At 42.4% G+C, this 20,744-nt stretch overlaps 1 protein-coding gene across 3 annotated transcripts in view; it reads left to right on the top strand.

Annotated features, from left to right (window-relative positions):
- The window catches only part of clcn6 (Cl-/H+ antiporter 6), an 85,099-nt gene that overhangs the window by 1,670 nt on the left and 62,685 nt on the right, over window positions 1-20,744 (top strand). For all 3 annotated transcript variants that reach the window (XM_043675878.2, XM_087980455.1, XM_043675877.2), the window contains exons 2-4: window positions 1,542-1,601; window positions 3,799-3,864; window positions 9,186-9,251. In XM_043675878.2, the coding sequence (XP_043531813.1) occupies window positions 1,542-1,601; window positions 3,799-3,864; window positions 9,186-9,251 (192 nt within the window). The remainder of the gene's footprint in view (window positions 1-1,541; window positions 1,602-3,798; window positions 3,865-9,185; window positions 9,252-20,744) is intronic.

Here is a 20,744-nt window from a genome sequence, read left to right as displayed (position 1 = left end):
TCATACTAGGTAACATCAGTGAGCCTCCAGATGAAGCACTGGTGGAATGGCCCACTTTCTATTTGTGTGTTTAGGTTTCCTTGGGTTGGTGATGCCATTTACTATTTTTCTCAGGGGGTGGTAAATGGGATCCAAGTCAATGTGTTTGTTGAGAGAGTGCCATGCTTCTCTGAATTCTCGTGCGTGTCTCTACCCCTACGTCAAAGACCTCTCGGAAACGACTGCCAGACTATTCAGACCTCTTGGCATCATGGTAACCCACAAACCCACCAATACACTAAAGTACAGCTAATATACTTGAAAGATCCTATACAGACAACAAGCAAAACTAATGTCATTTACAAAATACCTTGCAAGAACTGTAACAAACACTACATTGGACAAACAGGCAGAAAACTAGACACCAGGGTCCATGAACATCAACGAGCCACAAAACGTCATGACCCACTCTTACTAGTATCCTTATATACAGGTGAGGAAGGACACCACTTCGACTGGCACAATACATCCATCCTAGGACAAGCCAAACAAAGACATGCATGGCATTCCAACCGGAACTCTATCAACAAACACATTGACTTGGATCCCATTTACCACCCCCTGAGGAAATGATGGCACCACAGGAAATGACATCACCAACCCAAGGAAACCAAAACATAAATAGAAAGCGGACCATGCCACCAGTGCTTCATCTGGAGGCTCACTGATGTTACCTAGTATGGTGACAAAACATCTGAAAACGAACCTTCTAGCTCAGCGAGCAAACCTACATCCAGAACAATTGGGCGGCATGGTGGCACAGTGGTTAGCATTGCTGCCTCACAGCGCCAGAGACCCGGGTTCAATTCCTGCCTCAGGCGACTGACTGTGGAGTTTGCACATTCTCCCCGTGTCTGCATGGGTTTCCTCCGGGTGCTCCGGTTTCCTCCCACAGTCCAAAACAAAATGTGCATGTCAGGTGAATTGGCCAAGCTAAATTGCCTGTAGTGTTAGGTGAAGGGGTAAATGTAGGGATATGGGTGGGTTGCGCTTCGGGGGTCAGTGTGGACTTGTTGGGCCGAAGGGTCTGTTTCCACACTAAGTAATCTAATCTAATCTAATGTTGTAATAATTCTGATAACAAGGGAAAGATACATTGGAGGAGGTGCGAATCCATTCACTCATAAGTGTTTGTCATTATTGATCAGCTCCTCGAGTTTGCTCAACTGGGTCATGGCTAATCTGTATTTTAACTCCATTTTTCCCCCATATCCTTTGAAACCCTTACTCAACAGAAATCTGTCAATGTTTGGCAGTAAAATTTCAGTTGATACACCCTCCCCACAAGCGTCATACGAAAGCTGTGTTGCAAGGGCTGTAATGGTGGGAAGGGGAAGTACAGTCTATTATGTTAGATGTTCAATGTCTGTAAAAGCATTTATTTTTCCAACTGCCATTACTAGAGTTATTGCTTTATGTTAGACTCATGGAGAAGAGATAGCAAACTGTTTCTTGATTGTCAAACTGAACAGAATAAATGCAAAATCTTTTATTCATAACAGACTATTCTGGGGGAGACACATGAGGAAGAGGATGAAATTTTGCCAAGGAAAGATTATGAGGTATGTAAATGGCAAAGCAAGTGTGCAAAATAAACTTTCATTCATTCCTATATGCAGCACCTGAACATTGAATATGTTGGTTGAGAGGAAACTAGACTGGTTAGACGCCCTTTATTGTCATTCACTTCCTTCTCTTGCTTATTTTTGAGTTTTTCAGCATACACCTTCACCAGTTGGAAGCTCAAGCAAACTGATGACTTCTTCATTTCAGGCTTGTAATACAACTCTGTTGAAGAGATTTTTGAGAAACTGTTAGTCCACATAAGTGATGTTTTGGTTTAATAACATTCAAATTAGCAGCATCTCCATCTTTGTTCAACAGTGGTTCTTTCCAGCGTGCATTGGTCCTATGTCGGACACAGGGGATATGTTTTGGGACATGTTGCCTCAAATTGATTAATTGCCCCACCTTAAATCTGCTGATGCGTAATATATCAAGCTGAATGTGGAGGAGCTTCTCCTTAAATCTATGCATTTCCATTTCTTTTGATCATAGAATGTGAATATCTCTGAAATCAACATTTGTTGCAAACCCCTAATTGCCCTAGTATTGAAAAGTATGTTGTACGAGACTAGTGTTGCAGCAGACTTTAAAGGCAAGCTTTCTCATAGCTGTAAACTGTCTAACACTCACACAGGCATCAGGTTACACCATGATTTCAGAAGAACAGCAGTAGTGAATCATCGTAAATTATTCTTTTATAATCTGCAACAACATAACCTGGAAGTAGAGTATTGCAAAGACAAATGACCCTTTGAGAGAAAAAAATTCACCTCATCTCAGTCTTTAAAGGAGATCTTTTTATCTTAAACTGTGTTCCCTTGTTCTCAGTCGAAGGGTGTGGTACTGGAAAAGCAGAGCCAGTCAGGCAGGATCCAAGGAACAGGAGAATTGACGTTTCGGGCATAAGCCCTTCATAAGGAATTCCAGCACCTCGCTCTTTGACTCTGATCTGCAGTCCTCACTTTCTCCCCTTGTTCTCATCCAAGAGGAGGAAGCAATCTTCCAACATCCCCTCTGTAATTCCTGCAGGATCTTAAGCTTCAACAGGATTACCTCTCATCTGAACTCTAATGTGTACATGCCCAACCTGTTCAATCTTCCTTCATCAGATAAGCCCATCTTCCCAGGAATGAGTTCAGTAAACCTGCTCTGAACTGCTTCTAATGCAGTTTATCCCTTTTCAAATGCGGAGACCAAAGCTGTATATAAAACTCAAGATGTGCTGACACGAAGGCCCTTCATAGCTGCAGTAAAACAGTGTTGCAGTAAACATCAGCATTTACCCATCTTCCTAATTGCTTGCTGTGCCTATAAATGCCACTTTTTGTGAAACCAGATCTCTCTGTGCCACCAAATTGTGTAATCAATCTCCACTTGTATAGTTTTAAGCTTTTCTATTTTATCCTGAAATTGGCAAGTTCACATTTTTCTTAATATGATATTCCATCTATCACATTTTTCCCACCTCCGTAACCTATAAATATCCCTTAGTCTATCTTCTCTTCACAACTTACTTTCCTTACTTGTCATCTGTAAGTTTAGCTACCAGACATTTGGATCTTTCATCCAAGTAAGTAATATATATCATAAGTAGTTATGACAAACCACCTGGAGAATATAACTTTGGTGAAATTAATTTGGAGTAGAAATTGAGCATCAGTAATCATGATTATGAAATTAACAATTGTCATAAAACTCCAGGTTCACTGACTACTTTAAGGGAGAGAAACTGTCTATTCTTTACTGTCTAGCCTTTACGTGAGTCCAGACCAACTGCAATATGGTTTACCTTTACTGCCTTTTGGAGTGTTCTTGAAGCTCAGTGGATCGTATGCATCCAGAAAAACAAATACCCTGGGAATGAGCACATGTAGCAGTTTCACAGTTCAGTTGAAAACAGATTTATAAATGACCTGAATCCCAAGATTAATCCATGACTAAATAAATTACTGTTTTTATATTATGTAAAATGCTGATCATTATGTTGTATGCCAGTGTTTTGACTCTGACTTTAATCAGTACTGAACCTGGCACTTTGTTCGTAGGCTGTACTCAAGATGAAATGCTCACTGCAAATTCTATGATTTAAGTGAAATGACAACAAAATCAATGTAGATTCACACTTTGTTCTGCATCTCTAAATGAGTATTTTTCATTTTCTGGTGTATCTGATGGTTTGTTTCCTTTTGACAGAGTTTGGATTATGATAAATGTATCAATGAACCATATCTGGAGGTACTGGAAACGCTGGATAACAAGGTTTGTTGAGAAATCTCTGTGACCGTTTGTCCGTTTCCTTCTTTCAAATTCCTTTGCTCTAAGGAAAATAACCTCAGCTTCTCCAATAAAATCTTATAGGTATATTTCCTTAACTCTGAAGCCATTCTGCCTAATTTCCTCTGCACATCTCAGCAGCTTTCATGTCCTCAAAATGTGATCAAAGCTGGAAGCAGTACACCAGTTAAGACCTAACCACAGCTTAAAAAAGGTTCAGCACTGTTTCCCTGCTTTTGTATTCATTACCTCTATTCATGAAGATCAAAGTGCCATACGCTTTACTAATTAATTTCTCAATCTATCTTGTCACCTTCAAAGATGTCTGCACATGAGCAATTAGGTGTCCCTACCTCTCAAAGTCTTTAGAATATATCATATAGCCTTCTGTTCTGTGAAAATACATAATCTTGCACCAACCTGGGCGGCACGGTGGCACAGTGGTTAGCACTGCTGCCTCACAGCGCCAGAGACCCGGGTTCAATTCCCGACTCAGGCGACTGACTGTGTGGAGTTTGCACATTCTCCCCGTGTCTGTGTGGGTTTCCTCCGGGTGCTCCGGTTTCCTCCCACAGTCCAAAGATGTGCAGGTCAGGTGAATTGGCCATGCTAAATTGCCCGTAGTGTTAGGTAAAGGGGTAAATGTAGGGGAATGGGTGGGTTGCGCTTCGGCGGGTCGGTGTGGACTTGAAGGGCCGAAGCGCCTGTTTCCACACTGTAAGTAAGCTAATCTAAAAAAAAATAAATCTCATCTGACATCTGTCTGCCTATTCCTGATGAAGGGCTTTTGCCTGAAACATCGATTTTGCTGCTCCGCGGATGCTGCCTGAACTGCTGTGCTCTTCCAGCACCACTTATCCAAAATCTGGTTTCCAGCATCTGCAGTCATTGTTTTTACCTATTGTGCAAGCCAATCTATGTAACACTATCATTTGGCAAATATTGAAATTTTGCTTAATTTCAATATGCAATAACTTTATATTGAAATGCAGAGGTCTTAACACTGATCCAGGGAGTGTACCATTATCTGCAATTTTACAATTTTAAGGGCACATTTTTACTATGGCATTTACTATCCCATTGTCAGTTTTGTTTTTATACAATTTGACACTCCTGCTGAGAAACAGGAGAGTCAATTTTGATAATTAATTTTTTTTGTGCCTTTATCAAATTCTTTCTTGTCAGATTCCATGGGCGGCACGGTGGCACAGTGGTTAGCACTGCTGCCTCACAGCGCCGGAGACCCGGGTCCAATTCCCGCTTCAGGCGACTGACTGTGTGGAGTTTGCACATTCTCCCCATGTCTGCGTGGGTTTCCTCCGGATGCTCCGGTTTCCTCCCACAGTCCAAAGATGTGCAGGTCAGGTGAATTGGCCATGCTAAATTGCCCGTAGTGTTAGGTAAAGGGGTAAATGTAGGGGAATGGGTGGGTTGCGCTTCGGCGGGTCAGTGTGGACTTGTTGGGCCGAAGGGCCTGTTTCCACACTATAATGTAATGTTATCTAATGTAATATAGACAAATCAAGGCATTCCCATCAACTTTGTTGGTACTGCATTAAAGAGACATTCAGTTCAGTGAATCATGATTTGCCTTCTCCTGTTTCTTTACTTAAAGCTATCTAAGTGCCTGTTGAATTTTTTTTTCTGATTAGTGTTTCTGAAACCCTCCCCACCACAGATGTTAAACTGATTGGCCTGTAATTATTAGGAATGTGCTCACATTCTGTTTGAAAATGAGTGACAAGTTTGTCACTTTACAAGACTCTGGTACCTTCCCTATATCAAAGGAAAGTAATGGCAAGCCCTTTCGCTATTCCACCTTCTTTCACAACCTAGATGCTATACAATGGATCAGACAACTTATCCAGTCTTGAGCATGTGCATTCTGACAATGGGCGGCACGGTGGCACAGTGGTTAGCATTGCTGCCAGAGACCCGGGTTCAATTCCCGACTCCGGCGACTGACTGTGTGGAGTTTGCACATTCCCCCCGTGTCTGCGTGGGTTTCCTCCGGGTGCTCCGGTTTCCTCCCACAGTCCAAAAATGTGCAGGTTAGGTGAATTGGCCATGCTAAATTGCCTGTAGTGTTAGGTGTAGGGGAATGGGTCTGGGTGGGTGCGCTTCGGCGGGTCGGTGTGGACTTGTTGGGCCGAAGTGCCTGTTTCCACACTGTAAGTAATCTAATCTTTAAAAAAAAATTTTTACCCCATCTGATTTTATTGATGTTTAGCCAATTCTCCCTTTGTAAACGCCTATGTGAAGTATAATAAAGATCTGTTCGCATATCCACCATTAATGAATTCAATAATTGGCACAGTACTTCAGTTGCCTTTCACTGACTGTGAATCCAGGGTCTGCCTAACCATAGTTTTGGGGAAAAAAAACTAACTTCCAGGACAAAAAGGATGCACTGTACATGCATAGTCTGCCATTTGCAAAAGTCATTGATTGCAACATTCTATGCACCCTAAACAACGGGGCTGTCTTGCACTTAGTAAGAACTCTAGCCTTGCCCTATGCCTCTTAGCTGTATCTTGTATCACTAATGGGCACCAACCTGCTACTTACTGCTAGCTTTCTATTTAGTTGCTGATAGAAGATTTTTGGACTCTTTAAATTCAATGCCATTCAATTCTCATTTTTCCTTTCTCCATCTTAGTCTACTCTTCACTTACTCCCAACTTGCTGTATTTAACTTCACTCTCAATTGACGAATTCATCAGATGTGCACCACAAGTCCTTTTACTGTTTCTTCATATTATCTACCTACCTTGTCATTCAAGGAGCATAGTTTGATTTTTCTTGTCTCGTGTTTAAATGTATCTGTGCCTGAAATATCACTTTCTTAAAAATCAGCTAGTGTTTGGTTATATGTTTTCTTGTCAAAACTTTGGTTCTATTTTATTCTGGCTGAATACCTTTCTCAATACATTGCAGTTAACCCTCTTCCAGTTTAAAATTATGTTATTATTCTTTGCCATTAGTCATTTAAACCTTATACAATGATAATTTATAGTAAATGTTGCCCCACGGACACTTGGTCCATCTCATTCCCTATCACCAGATCCAGGCAATGCCTCGTACCTAGTTGGATAGAGAACATACTAGTCATGCAGGAAGTTCTCTGCACACACTTAAGAAATTCCTTTCCCTTTGTTATAACATTATCCTGATCATCTTTTTGTGTGCTTAGTATTCTCCATGATCATCACTCTAGTTTCTTATTGTTGCTATTTCACTGTAGATTTGAATCACTGTCTCTCTTTCAATTATTGGTTTTCAACTCTGACCAAATGGATTCTGTTCTTGTCACTTCAAGGAAATTATTAATTTTCAACATTGCAATGCTTTCCCTAATCATACTGCCACCACCTCCCTCTTTTCATTGTCCTTATTTTTTGAGCACTTTGCATCTTTGACAATTAAAGGCCCAATCTTGGCTATTTCTTAACAACATTTCTGTTATTGCCACTATTCTGGAAAAATAAACTTCTGAGTTTTTCTAAAGATATTTTTAAAAGAAAAATAAAGTTTAAATCTAATGGTTAATCATTGAACAGTAGAACATGTATAATTTTCTTAGGCTAATTTTGTTTTTCATAGTTTTATTAATTGCATCACACAAAAATCCAGTTACATCTAATTGAACAATGCATAACTTTGTGGAGTCTCTAACAACAATGTGGGAGTGGGAATATTGAAGCGCTCTCTGATCTCCTGACTGCTGCTTCTGGTGGGTGGTCGTCTGTTGGGTCCTGAGTGATAGTGCATGCTTTCAGAATTTCCATGAAATTTGTACATGCTTAATATTTTGAATTTACAATCAGTTTCAGTAAGTAACAAAACAATTCTGACAGTTTTCTGTTAGGCAGCCTCTGCCACCCTCTCATCACCCCATCACATCTATCATTATTCTCCTGTCATGAATTCCTGTGCTCCCATGTAGAATGGAAATGACGTTTGTATACAGTGTCAGTTTAGTTTTGCGCCCAATTCCAGAAACTTCAGCAAAGAATCTGTGCTGACACTTCTGTATCAACTTTGGAAGTGTTTTTATTTAGTAGAGTTTTAAACCCAAGACCTTTCTGGTATTTGAAGTGACCAGATGATCTCCTCTTACTATTCAGAGAAGAGCAAGGGAGCTCTCCTTTACCCAAGTTAATCTTTACCCCTAAAACAATTCCACTAAACAACAATTATTTGGTAACTTACTTTATTGCTGTTTGGGGATCATGTAGACTGAAAATTCGTACTGCTTTTCTGTCCATTACAGTATAGAACTGCAGAAATTCTTCATTGGCTAAGAAATGCTTTAGGACGTCCTGAGATTGGTAAAAGCTCTACTTGATATGATTTTTTTCTGCGCCAGGTAATTGTATCCAGGTGGCAGTGTACCTTTTCTCTTCAAATCGATGAAAACATGATTTACCATTTTCTCTCTCATTGAAATTTCTATAGTTTAAAATAAATAAACTTTAAAAACAAATCAAATTATATTTCACAATAATATGATTAATTTTCAGAATAATCTCGTCTTTTATGCCTTTCTAATGCCTTTATTGAAGCATTAAATTTGGGAGCTTCGTCCTTTTTTTAAAAAAACTTGATATTAGATTGATAGTTTAGCAAAATTTTGGGACTTGGATTTGGAATATCTGGGTGTATGTGTAAGCATCTAATTTCCCAAGGAGTGTGCAGTTGACTTTGCTAAAGGAATAGTTGTAGATATTCTGCCCTTTGCCACACAAGTCTTCTCTGTCATTTAGTTCAGTTATTGCTGAATTGTATCTTGACTCCATTTCTTACCCTTTAACCCTTAATGCATATGTCTTACAAAAATTTATTGATCTGTTTTGAAATTGAAATCCATACCCCAATACCCCCCATAAACACACTTAACAGTCTTTGGTGGAGAGAGTTAGAGATTTCCACACACTTTACATTAACATGCACTTCTTGAAATCACCTCTGGTAATGTGTTTGAAACAAATATTACCAAACTGAATTAACCCAAGCAAAAAAACATGCAATGTTGTAAACAGATTAAACAGCATCCATGGAGAGAATAGACATATTAATATCTCAGTAACAAAACCTTTAATGCATATGCAAAGCCTTAACCATTTCTCCCTCCACAGAGGTTAACTGATTTGCTGAGTGGTTTGTAGGTTATTTTCTTACTTCTGAACTAAAATTAAACATTAAGGACTCCTTTTTATCATAAACTACATTACCCAACTCCTCTGCTGGTAACCTTGCTGGGTTTGCTTTGACTGCTGTGATAGCTTTTTCTTTAATTTTGACAGAAAGTGAGAAGATGCGAGGTGGTTAAATGGATCCTGGTATTTTGTATCGGTGCCTGCACTGGTTTGGTGAGTGAGTTTTTGATTATGGTGTGAAAATGTGTATTTAACGTAACTGTTGTGATTAGACCCCAGGCAAGATCTCCCAAGTTATTCAGATACCCCAAATCACTATTCTCCCACATTAGCAGTGAACAACTAGCTCCCCTTCATTTTTCACCTGGTCCCTTGGTTAGTCACAACAATTTTGATGAAGCGTGGCGCTGGAAAAGGTGCAGCAGGTCAGGTAGCATCCAAGGAGCAAGAGAGTTTACATTTCAGGCAGGACTCATTCCTTTCTCATTCCTCAGATGCTGCCTGATCTGTGCCTTTTCCAGTGCCACGCTTCTTCAACTCTGATTACTCCAGCATCTGCAGTTCCCTTTGTCTCCTAGTCACAACAGTTTGAAAATAATTCCTTCCTTGTGGGTGCCTTTCACCCTGACCAAATGAGCTTGTCTTTTTAAAAAGGAGTCAATTTAACCAGGCTTTCTTAAGTTAACAAAAAAGTGAATTTAATGTTTACTAAATGTAAAAAGAAATAAATTCCAAAACACAGACAGATTAGGAATAAGAAATCAATGATAAGATGAAAAAGAATTAAAAGATATATGTATCAGTCTCTTTGAATTGTTTATGAAGAGTAGATAATGGATTGTTAATACTTGAAGATTTAGGAATCTTTATTTAACTCATAAATTTGTATAAATTAATTAAATAAGTAGAGACAGTTGGACAATGATGTGCTGAGCTGTATGATGTTGGAGCTGGCTGATCCCATTGTGAACGGTAGTAACCACATCTGTAGCAAGTGTTGGTTGCTGGAAGAACTCCAGATCAGAATTGATGATCTGGAATCTGAGCGTCAAACACTGGCACGTCTGGGAGGGGGAAGAGTTACCTGGACACTTTGTTTCAGGAGGCAGTCACACCAGGTAGATTAAGTAATTCAAATTCAGTTAGTGATCAGGAACAACAAGGTGTGACTGTAAGTGTGGCAGGTAGGGGGATGGAGTTCAGGAGTGGAGGAGCCTCAGCCCTAGACCTTGTCCAACAGGTATGAGATTTTTGCTCCCTGAATGGATGAGGAAAAGGGCTGTGGACAGGATGAGCCAGCTGACCACGGCACCATGATGCAGAAGGCCATTGGTGGGGGGGGGAAGCAAAAAGCAAGTAGCTGTTATAGGGGATTCTAAAATTAGGGGGACAGATAGTATCCTTTGTGAGCTGGATCGAGAGTCCCAATGGCATGTTGCCTTCCCGGTGCCAGGGTGCAGGACATCTCCGACTGGCTTGAAAGGATATTGGAGTGGGAGGGAGAAGATCCAGTTGTTGTGGTCCACGTTGGCACTAACAACATAGGCAAGGCTAGGAAGGAGGACCTGTTTGGGGAGCATCAAGCACTAGGTAGGAAATTGAAGAACAGGTCCTCGAGAGTCATAATCTGTGGATTACTACCCAAGCCACCTGCTAATTAGCATACGGATAAGAAAATTAGGGAAGTAAACACATGGCTAAGAGATTGGTATGGGAAACAGGGATTTTATTTCATGGGACATTGGCATCAGTTTTGGAACTGGGGCAATCTGTACCGATGGGCGGTCTCCACCTGAACCAATCTGGAACCAGTATTCTGGCGAAAAGAATAGGGTGGTCACGAGGATGTTAAACTTGAGTCGGGCGGGGAAGGGAAAGGGAAAGCAACAGGGAGTATGGAGTCAAGTAGAAAGTTAAGCAGCAGGTTAGCATGTGTGCAGGGTTTTAGTTCAAGGCAGACTAGGAATGAAGCAAAAAGGAAGGATAACTTAGGACATATTTCTAGAGATGTTGGAAATCATGAGGATAAGACAATTAGCATTAAGGCACTTTACAAATACTACGAGCATTCAGGTAACAAAGTAGATGAATTAACGGCACAAATCATAATGAATGATCACACAGAGAGTGGTTGCAGGGGGTTCAGGATTGGCAGTTAAAATCCAAGGATTTACAACTTATTGAAAAGACAGGGAGGTCGGCAGAGGGGGCGGAGTTGCCTTGTTAGTTAAGAATGAAATTAAATCTTTCGCACTGAATGACATAGGGTCAGCTGATGTGGAGTCTATGTGGGTGGAGTTGAGGAGCCACAATGGCAAAAATAAACCATAATGGGAGTTATGTACAGACCTCCCAGCAGTGGTCAGGACCAGGGGCGTAAGATGTACAGGAAACAGATAGGGCATGTCAGAAAGGCAAGGTCATGGTGACCATGGGGGACATCAATATGCAAATGGACTGGGTGAATAATGTTGCCAGTGGATGCAAAGAAACAGAATTCATGGAATGCTTACAGGATGGCGTTTTGGAACAGCTTCTGATGGCGTCCACAAGAGAGCAGACTATTCTGCACTTAGTGCTATGTAATGAGCCCAACTTTATAAAAGACCTTAAAATAAAGAAACACTTAGGAGGCAGCGATTATAATATGGTAGAGTTCAGTCTGCTGTTTGAAAGAGAGAAGGCAAAATTGGATGTAATGACGTTACAGTAATTACAGGGACATGAGAGAGGAACTGATGAAAATCAGTAGGGCAGTAGGGCAACAATGGCAGGAGTTTCTGGGTATACTTGAGGACACAGTACAGAGGTTCATCCCAAAGAAAAGAAAGATTATCTGGGGCGGAGAGGAATTAGACAGCCATGGCTGACAAAGGAAGTCAGGAAATGTATCAAGGAAAAAGAGAGAGCCTATAAGTGGCCAAGAACACTGGGAAATCAGAAGATTGGGAAGACTACAAAAACTGGGGATAACAAAGAAGGAGAGGATAACAATATGGAAGGAGAGAATCAAATATAAAGGTAAGCTATCCGGTATTATTAGAAATGATAGAAAAGTTTCTTTCGATACATAAGAAACAAACGAGAGGCAAAAGTAGAAGTTGGGCCGCTCCAAATTGATGCAGGAAGGCTAGTGATGAGAGATAAGGAAATAGCTGAAGAACTTAATAAGTACTTTGTGTCAGTCTTAGATTAGATTAGATTAGATTACTTAGTGTGGAAACAGGCCCTTCGGCCCAACAAGTCCACACCGACCTGCCGAAGCGTGTACCACCCAGCGTATACCCCTACACCTACCCCCTCGTCTAACACTACGGATAATTTAGCATGGCCAATTCACCTGACCTGCACATTTTTGGACTGTGGGAGGAAACCGGAGGAACCCACGCAGACACGGGGAGTTGCCTGAGGCAGGAATTGAACCAGGGTCTCTGGCGCTGTGAGGCAGCAGTGCTAACCACTGTGCCACTGTGCCGCTCACAATGGAAGATGTGAGTAATATCCCAACAATTCAGGAGAGTCAGGGGGCAGAGTTGAGTATGGTAGCCATTACAAAAGAGAAAGTGGTAGAAAAGCTGAAAGATCTAAAGATTGATAAATCTCCTGGCCCCGATGGGCTACGTCCTACAGTTCTGAGGGAGGTGGCTGCGGAAATAGTGGAGGCGTTGTTTGTGATCTTTCAAAAGTCACTGGAGTCAGGGAAAGTCCCAGATGATTGGAAAATCACTGTTGTAACCCCCTTGTTCAAAAAAGGATCAAGACAAAAGATGGAAAATTATAGGCCAACTAGCCTAACCTCAGTTGTCGGTAAAATTCTAGAATCCATTGTTAAGGATGAGATTTCTAAATTCTTGAAAGTATAGGGTCAGATTAGAACAACTCAGCATGGATTTAGTAAGGGAAGGTCATGCCTAACAAACCTATTGGAATTCTTTGAAGAGGTGACAAGTAGGTTAGACCAGGGAAACCCAGTGAATGTTATCTACCTAGACTTCCAAAAGGCCTTTGATAAGGTGCCTCACCGGAGGCTGCTGAGTAAGGTGAGGGCCCATGGTGTTCGAGGTGAGCTACTGGCATGGATTGAGAATTGGCTGTCTGACAGAAAGCAGAGAGTTGGGATACAAGGTTCTTTTTCGGAATGGCAGCTGGTGACATGTGGGGTCTCGCAGGGTTCAGTGTTGGGGCCGCAGCTGTTCACATTATATATTAATGATCGGGATGAAGGGATTGGGAGCTTCTGACGAAGTTCACCGATGATACAAAATTAGCCGGACAGGCAGGGAGTACTGAGGTGGTGGGGAGACTGTAGGAAGATTTAGACAGTTTAGGAGAGTGGTCCAGCAAATGGCTGATGAAATTCAACGTGAGCAAATGCAAGATCGTGCACTTTGGAAAAAAGAATACAGGCATGGACTATTTTCTAAACGGTGAGAAAATTCACAAAGCCCAAGTACAAAGGGATCTGGGAATGCTAGTCCAGGATTCTCTAAAGGTTGATTTGCAGGTTGAATCTGTGGTTAAAAAAGCAAATGTAATGTTGTCAGTCATCTCGAGGATTGGCATATAAAAGCAGCAATGTGCTTCTGAGACTTTATAAAGCTCTAGTTAGGCCCCATTTAGAATACTGTGTCCACCTTTGGGCCCCACACCTCAGGAAGGACATACTGGCACTGGAGCATGTCCAGCGGAGATTCACACGGGTGATCCCTGGAATGGTAAGCCTAACATATGATGAACGGCTGAGGATCCTGGGACTGTATTCATTAGAGTTTAGAAAGTTGAGGGGAGATCTAATAAAAACTTACAAGATAATGCATGGCTTAGAAAAAGTGGATGCTGGGAATTTGTTTCTGTTAGGCGGGGAGACTAGGATCCATGGGCACAGCCTTAGAATTAGAGGGGGTCAATTTAGTATGGAAATGAGGAGACATTTCTTCAGCCAGAGAGTGGTGGGCCTGTGGAATTCATTGCCATGGAGTGCATTGGAGGCCGGCACGTTAAATGTCTTCAAGGTAGAGATTGATAATTTCTTGCGAGATCAAGAATATAAGGGCTATGGGAAGAGTGCAGGTAAGTGGAGTTGAAATGCTCATCAGCCATTATTAAATGGCGGAGTGAACTCGATGGGCCGAATGGTCTTTGGCTTTTCAGTTGATTGAAATTGTTTTGTCCTGTTTTCTTTTGACAGCGGTTGGCTGGCAGCACTCTGTGAGGTTGGTACTTCTGTCTTGTTTCCTTTTCACTGGTTTGCTAGTGAGCTGGCTTCTAGCACTCAGAGCGAGAAAGTCATTCTACACTATTGCATGGGTGACTCGTGGGTTGTTGTTTGACTCTGGGATCTTTACAGCACACTCGTACTTGAACCTGGATTAGTACATGTGGGTTCCTCAGTTAATCAGTAATCTCTTCCGCTACACACCAGGGTTGATGTTGGATTTTAACCCATTTTTTTGGAAGGTCATAACTCAAAAGTATTTATAAGAGGTAGCTTACTAAGAGGTGAGGAGATACTCTGCCCCCTTGCTACCTCTTTCTTTCATGTCTCCCCCTCTGTTTAAAATTTTCCTAACATTTTACTGGTGCTACATTCCATGTGTCCTACATAGGATTTTTCTAGAGAGCACAGAAGTAATGTCAGTCACTTTTTGACTGCCCTTATTTCAGAAGCACCACTTTTGGAATTAAGTTTAAAAATTGTCCATAGTATTTTGGTTCTACTTTGTTATTATGATACTCCTCCTGCAGGGCAAATGTGAGATTCATCCTCACCTCATTACAAAATATGAAAAAGAATGGAATATATAAAGAATAAATACACTCTCCCACTTTTTGCAAATGGGAAACTGAGCTGCTGCTTGTACCTTTGCAGCGTTGAACAATATTTTCGTTAGAAAAAAGGAGATCGAGAGGGAACCTGATTGAGGTTTACAAAATCATGAAAGGTATAGACAGGGTAAATAGAGACAAGTTTTTTCCCAGGGTGAAGGATTCAATAATGAGAGGTCACTCTTTCAAGGTGAGAGGTGGAAAGTTTAAGGGGGATATACGCGGCAAGTACTTCACACAGTGAGTGGTGGATGTTTGGAATGCATTGCCAGCAGAGGTGGTAGAGGCAGGCACGGTAGATTCATTTAAGATGCGTCTGGACAGAAGCAGGAGTAGGTGGGGAGCAGAGGGATACAGATGCTTAGGAACTGGGCGATAGGTTTAGACAGTACATTTGTATTGGCTCAAGCTTGGAGGGCAGAAGGGCCTGTTCCTGGGCTGTAAATTTTCTTTGTTCTTGATCTTTGGCCCACTCATCTTGTCAAAATAGATCACTTGGGACTTAAAAACCCATTCTTTGAGCTTGACTACTAGGTCAGCTGACTGTATTTTCCGAAAGAGGACTTCTAATTGCTCTAAGTGTGTTTCTCGCGTTTCACTTTGCGCAAGGATGTTGTCTTTGCAGTAAGATAAATATGTTGCTAGCTGGTTCATTAGCCTTTAAAATGTGGTTGTGGCATTTTGGAATCCAAATGGCCTGACTTGACACTGGTATAACTCTTCAGAGTTATGAAGGCAGAGATTTCCTTTGTGCGGATAGTCAAGGGAACCTGCCAATATTACTTTGAGTAAATTGATCTTGGTAGTGTAGGTTGCTTTACCTACCCTATCAATCTAATTTTTCAGCTGAGCTATCATGGTGTCATAGAGATGTGCGGCAAGGAAACAGACCCATTGGTCCCACTTGTCCATGCCGACCAGATATCCTAAATCAATTTAGTTCCATTTGCCAGCATTTGGCCTGTATTCCTTTGAACCCTTCCTGTTCATGTACCCATCCAGATGCCTTTTAAATGTTGAAATTGTACCAGCCTCCACTACCACCTCTGTTACCTCATTCCATGCACTCATTACCGTATCCATAAAATGTTGTTTCTGAGGTCCCTAAGGTATGATTCAGCTTTGATCACTGTATTACCTTTTCATGCAGAGCATTGAGGAGCTGTTTAGCTTGGGTGTGAGCACAATTGGTGCTAGTCTTTTAAAATTGGTGCTGCAGCATGTAGTTAATCTCCTCCCAAATGTAGGTTAGCTTTTCTGGACCTAGTGACCTGGCCTAGCCTACATGTGACTCTGGAGCCAGAGCAATGTGATTGACTCTCAACTGCCCTCTGAAATGGCCTAGCAGCCCACTCAGTTGTATCAATCGCTCGAAAGTTATAACCAAGAAATGAAACCAGATAGACCACCTGGCATCGACCTTGGAACCAGAAAAGATAATGGCAAAAACATAAAAAGCCCTGTCGACCATGCAAAGTTCTCCTCCCCAACATCTGGGGGCAAGTGCCGAAATTGGGAGAGCTGTCTCAGACTAGTCAAACAACAGTGTGACATAGTCATTCTTATGAAGTCATACCTTACAGATAACAACTCAGACACCACCATTACCATCCCTGGATATGTCCTATCCCACTGGCAGGACAGACCCAGCAGAGGTGGCGGCATAGTGGGATACAGTCGGGAAGGAGTTGCCCTGGGAGTCCTTGACATTGACTGTGGACCCCATGAAGCCTCATGGCTTCAGGTTAAACATGGACAAGGAAACCTCTTACTGGTTACCACGTACTGTTGTCCTTTGACTGATGAATCAGTACTCCTCCATGTAGACCAATGCGGAGGAGGCATTGAGGTTGGTAATGGCGCAAGATGTACTCTAGGTGGGGGATTTCAATGTCCACCACTAAGAGTGGCTCAGCAGCAGCATTACTGATTGAACTGGTTGGATCCTAAAGGATACACCTGCTATACTGGGTCTGCGGCAGGTGGTGAGGGAACCTACAAGAGGAGAAAACATAATTGACTAATCTGCTAGCTGCAGAAGCATCTGTCCATGACAGCTAGGTAAAAGTGACCACCGCACTGTCTTTGTAGAGATGAAGTCCTGCCTTCACATTGAGAATAACCTCCATTGTGTTGTGTGGCACAATCGCCATTCTAAATAGGGCAGACTTTGAACCAATGTAGCAACTTAAGACTGGGCATCCATGAGGCACTGTGGGCCATCAACAGCAGCAGAACTGTACTCTAGCACAATCAGCAACCTCATGGCCAGGTATATCCCCCACTCAACCATTATCATCAAGCCAGGTGATCAACCCTGGTTCAATGGAGAGTGCAGGAAGGCGTATCAGGCTAACCTAAAAATGAGGTGTCAACCTGGTGAAGCTACCAAACAGGTCTACTTGTGTACCAAATGGAATAAATAGCAAGTGATAGACAGTGCTAAGCAATCCCACAACCAATAGATTAGGTCTGAGCTCTGCAGTCCTTCCATATCTATTTGTGAATGGTGTTGGGCAATTAAGCAACTCACTGGAGGAGGAGGCTCCACAAATATCGCCATCCTCACTGATTGAGGAGCCCAGCACATCCGTGCAAAAGATAAGGCTGATGCATTTGCAACAATCTTCAGTCAGAAGTGCCAAGTGGATGATCCATCTCTGGCTCCTCCAGTGGTCCCCAGCATCACAAATACCAGTCTCCAGCGAATTCAGTTCACTCCACGTGACATCAAGAAACAACTGGAGACACTGCATACTGCAAATTCAATGGGAATTGAACCCAGGTCTCTGGCATTGTGAGGCAGCAGTGCTTGCCACCGTGCCACCCATCTTCTTCGCTGTCCAGTGCTTTTACCATTTAAGTAAGTAAATACTAGTAAAAATGCTCAGCCTATGTGCTCTAAGTAAGTTAAAAATTCTATCTATACTTAATAGAAGAATAAACGATATCAAACTGATTACTACAGCTTAGTTGTGAGATTTATTTACTATTTCCTGATATGAGTTTAATTCATTCATGCAATTTCATGGAAGTGCTGTTTTGTCAGTTAGCTTCTTAAAGGGATAATAGCCCAGTTAAAAGGTATTTAAAAGATACTTAATCTGTTCAGGTCCAGGAGATGGTTGGTAAGGGCTGATTAATGTTATAACGTTTCATGGAAACGTTATAGGGATGGTATTGTTCTTTGTGCTACACTTATTCAGAGGTAAACACTGCTACTAGCAAGGGCTGATAAGGTGTGGAAATGCAGTAATGGGTTTGAAAGGGTTGTTTCTAAATTTGGATACTACAGAACCATGGTTTTATGAATGTTTCATTCATTCATTCATTCGTTTAATGTTCTAGTAAATAATGGTTAGTAAAGGTTTAGAATGAATGAATGAGAACCCACTATTAATAAATATAGCAAGCTGGTGAGTGAGTTAATAAAGATAGCCTATAACACAATATCTCACAACCCCTTCTTGGCAGTAGTATTGCTTTATGATGTTGACATGTTGAAGTCCTTGAGGCTCCATATCCACGGTGCTTGTCGGGGGTGGGGAGGGTCAGTGAAAAGCAATTAGGTAGTATATTCTCTTGAGCTTCTTTGCTACTCTGTATTGGGCACCAAACAGTCTTTTGGTGTTTATTTGATATTGGTGGGGGCACTAACACACACACTCCTGGCTGAAAGGTTTGCTCCATGGTATGTTTTTCTGCCTTTTGTTAGATCTTTGAATGTTCCTAGGCCACTTCATAGGCTTGTGAGTCGCTTGTAGAGCTCTTCTGCGTTGTCTAACTTGGAGACTTCATCCTTATGTTTTAGATAATTTCTAAACAACCTGTTCAGAGATATTCTTACACACCCCTCAAGCAGGTTGGACTTGAACTCTGACCACCTGTCTGAGTCACTTTCTATTCTAAAGACCTCTCCTTGATAAACTTGAAAGTTGCGCCCAGCTCGGCTAGATCTTGGTGGGCAGAATTAGGTGAATTCCCTCGGCTGGATCTTGGTGGGCTGGTGTGGTTTTCGGGGGAAATGGGTAGCCATGTCCATGATGTAAGGATATACTCGTAGCCCCCTTTGGTTTTTGGCATGGGCCCTCTAGTTCACTAACACTTTGCTGAATGGTTTTCCAAAAACGGCCAAGAAATTCATAGGAGGGGTTGCCATTTTGTGTTTTCCCATAACAGGTTTTCCACGGCCCAAATCAACTGTGAACAGCTGTTACGTGTGAAAAATGGGGAAGCAATTTTATTATTGCTAAAATATGGGGTGGCATGGTGGCTCAGTGGTGGCTCAGCTTAGCACTGCTGCCCCACAGCGCCAGGGACCCGGGTCCATTCCTGCCTTGGGCGACTGTGGGGAATTTGCACATTCTCCCCGTGTCTGCGTGGGTTTCCTCCAGGTACTCTGGTTTCCTCCCACAATCCAAAGATGTGTAGGTCAGGTGAATGGCCATGCTAAATTGCCCGGAGTGTTAGGTACATTAGTTAGGGGAATGGGTCTGGGTGGGTTACTCATTGAAGGGTCGGTGTGGATTTGTTGGCCAGTTTCCATACTGTCGGGAATCTAATCTAATCTATTAATCTGGAAAATCTGGGCACTCTGGTTCAAATCCCACCGTGTCAGATGGTGAGGTTTGAATTCACTAAAAGTATCTGGAGTTAAGAATCTTCTAATGACCATGAAATCATTATTGATGGTCAGAAAAATCGATCTGACTCACTAATGTCCTTCATAAAAGGAAATCTGGGGAGATTCAAGATGGCGGCGACCCAACAAGTCTGAGTCTATAGTGCTCCTCCCAAGACGTGGGCAAAGTGGGCCACCCGCCCCCACCACACCTGTCAAATCCTCTAAAAAAGTTTTTATTTAATATAACTAGTTACTCTGTACTAAACTTAAACAGTCTAATCTCCTGCAAAAATGTCTAAAGGGAAAGGAGCCCGCAGTTCTCAGCAGGCAGGAACCCCTCCCCCACCTTCCCCAGCTGCAGCAGAGGCGTCTGCAGCCGCCCCGGGGGACTTACCTACAGTGGCGAGCCGCGTAGAAGTAATTTCCAAGCTTGACGCGAAGATCGATGCCTTCATCGAGGAGTCCTGGAGCTGATGGAATTTACTCTCGGTCGCGCTACAAAGGCACGACCGAGACATCGAGGAAATCGAGTGCCGAGTTGGAGGGACGGAGCTAAAGGCCACGATCTCTGAAACTACTGCAGAATCGGCAGTTGGTCAGGTCCGGACTCTCGAACAACAAGTCCGAACCTTAGAAAATCACGTCGACATCGAGAATAGAGGTCGTCGAAAAAATATTCGTTTGCTGGGCCTCCCCGAACGGGCAGAGGAAGGCCAACTTAGTGTTCCTGGAACAGTGGCACCACAGCTTTTAAATCTGAAGGTTGGATCAGGCCAGTAAGGGTGGAATGGGCCTACCGGGTTGCAATACGCGGGCCCAGCCCGAACCAGCACCCCTGCCCCATCCTGTTCCGGCTCCAGAGCTACAAGGAGAGGCAGATGCTCTTAGAAGCTTCCAGAAATCTTGGGAAAGATCCCCAAGCCATGATTCACAAAGGATCCAAGATTATGCTGTTCCAAAACTTCTCCCCAGCTCTGGTCCGAAAGAGGAAGGCGTTTGACGAAGCGAAGAAGCGTTTAAGGGACTTAAACATCCAATATTCCCTGTGCTACCCATCGACGCCACGTTTCGCCATGAAGGGTCCGTGCACAACTTTGGATCACTGGAGAAGGCCAAGGAATTTCTGGACTGTCTTGAATAAATTGTGAGAGTTAATTCGAGTGGTGAATGATGTTGTTCTGCCCTCACCCCACCCCAGTTCACTCCCTTTTTTTTGTCCTTTTATTAGCTTACTGGTTAATATTATTCCTGGGGAG

This window comes from Chiloscyllium plagiosum, unplaced genomic scaffold (assembly GCF_037043375.1).
Source record: "Chiloscyllium plagiosum isolate Xiang-an unplaced genomic scaffold, Cpla_swu_hap1 HiC_scaffold_37, whole genome shotgun sequence".
NCBI lineage: Eukaryota > Metazoa > Chordata > Chondrichthyes > Orectolobiformes > Hemiscylliidae > Chiloscyllium > Chiloscyllium plagiosum.
Note: the sequence above shows the minus strand (reverse complement) of the source record. Positions and strands in the feature narration are given on the sequence as shown.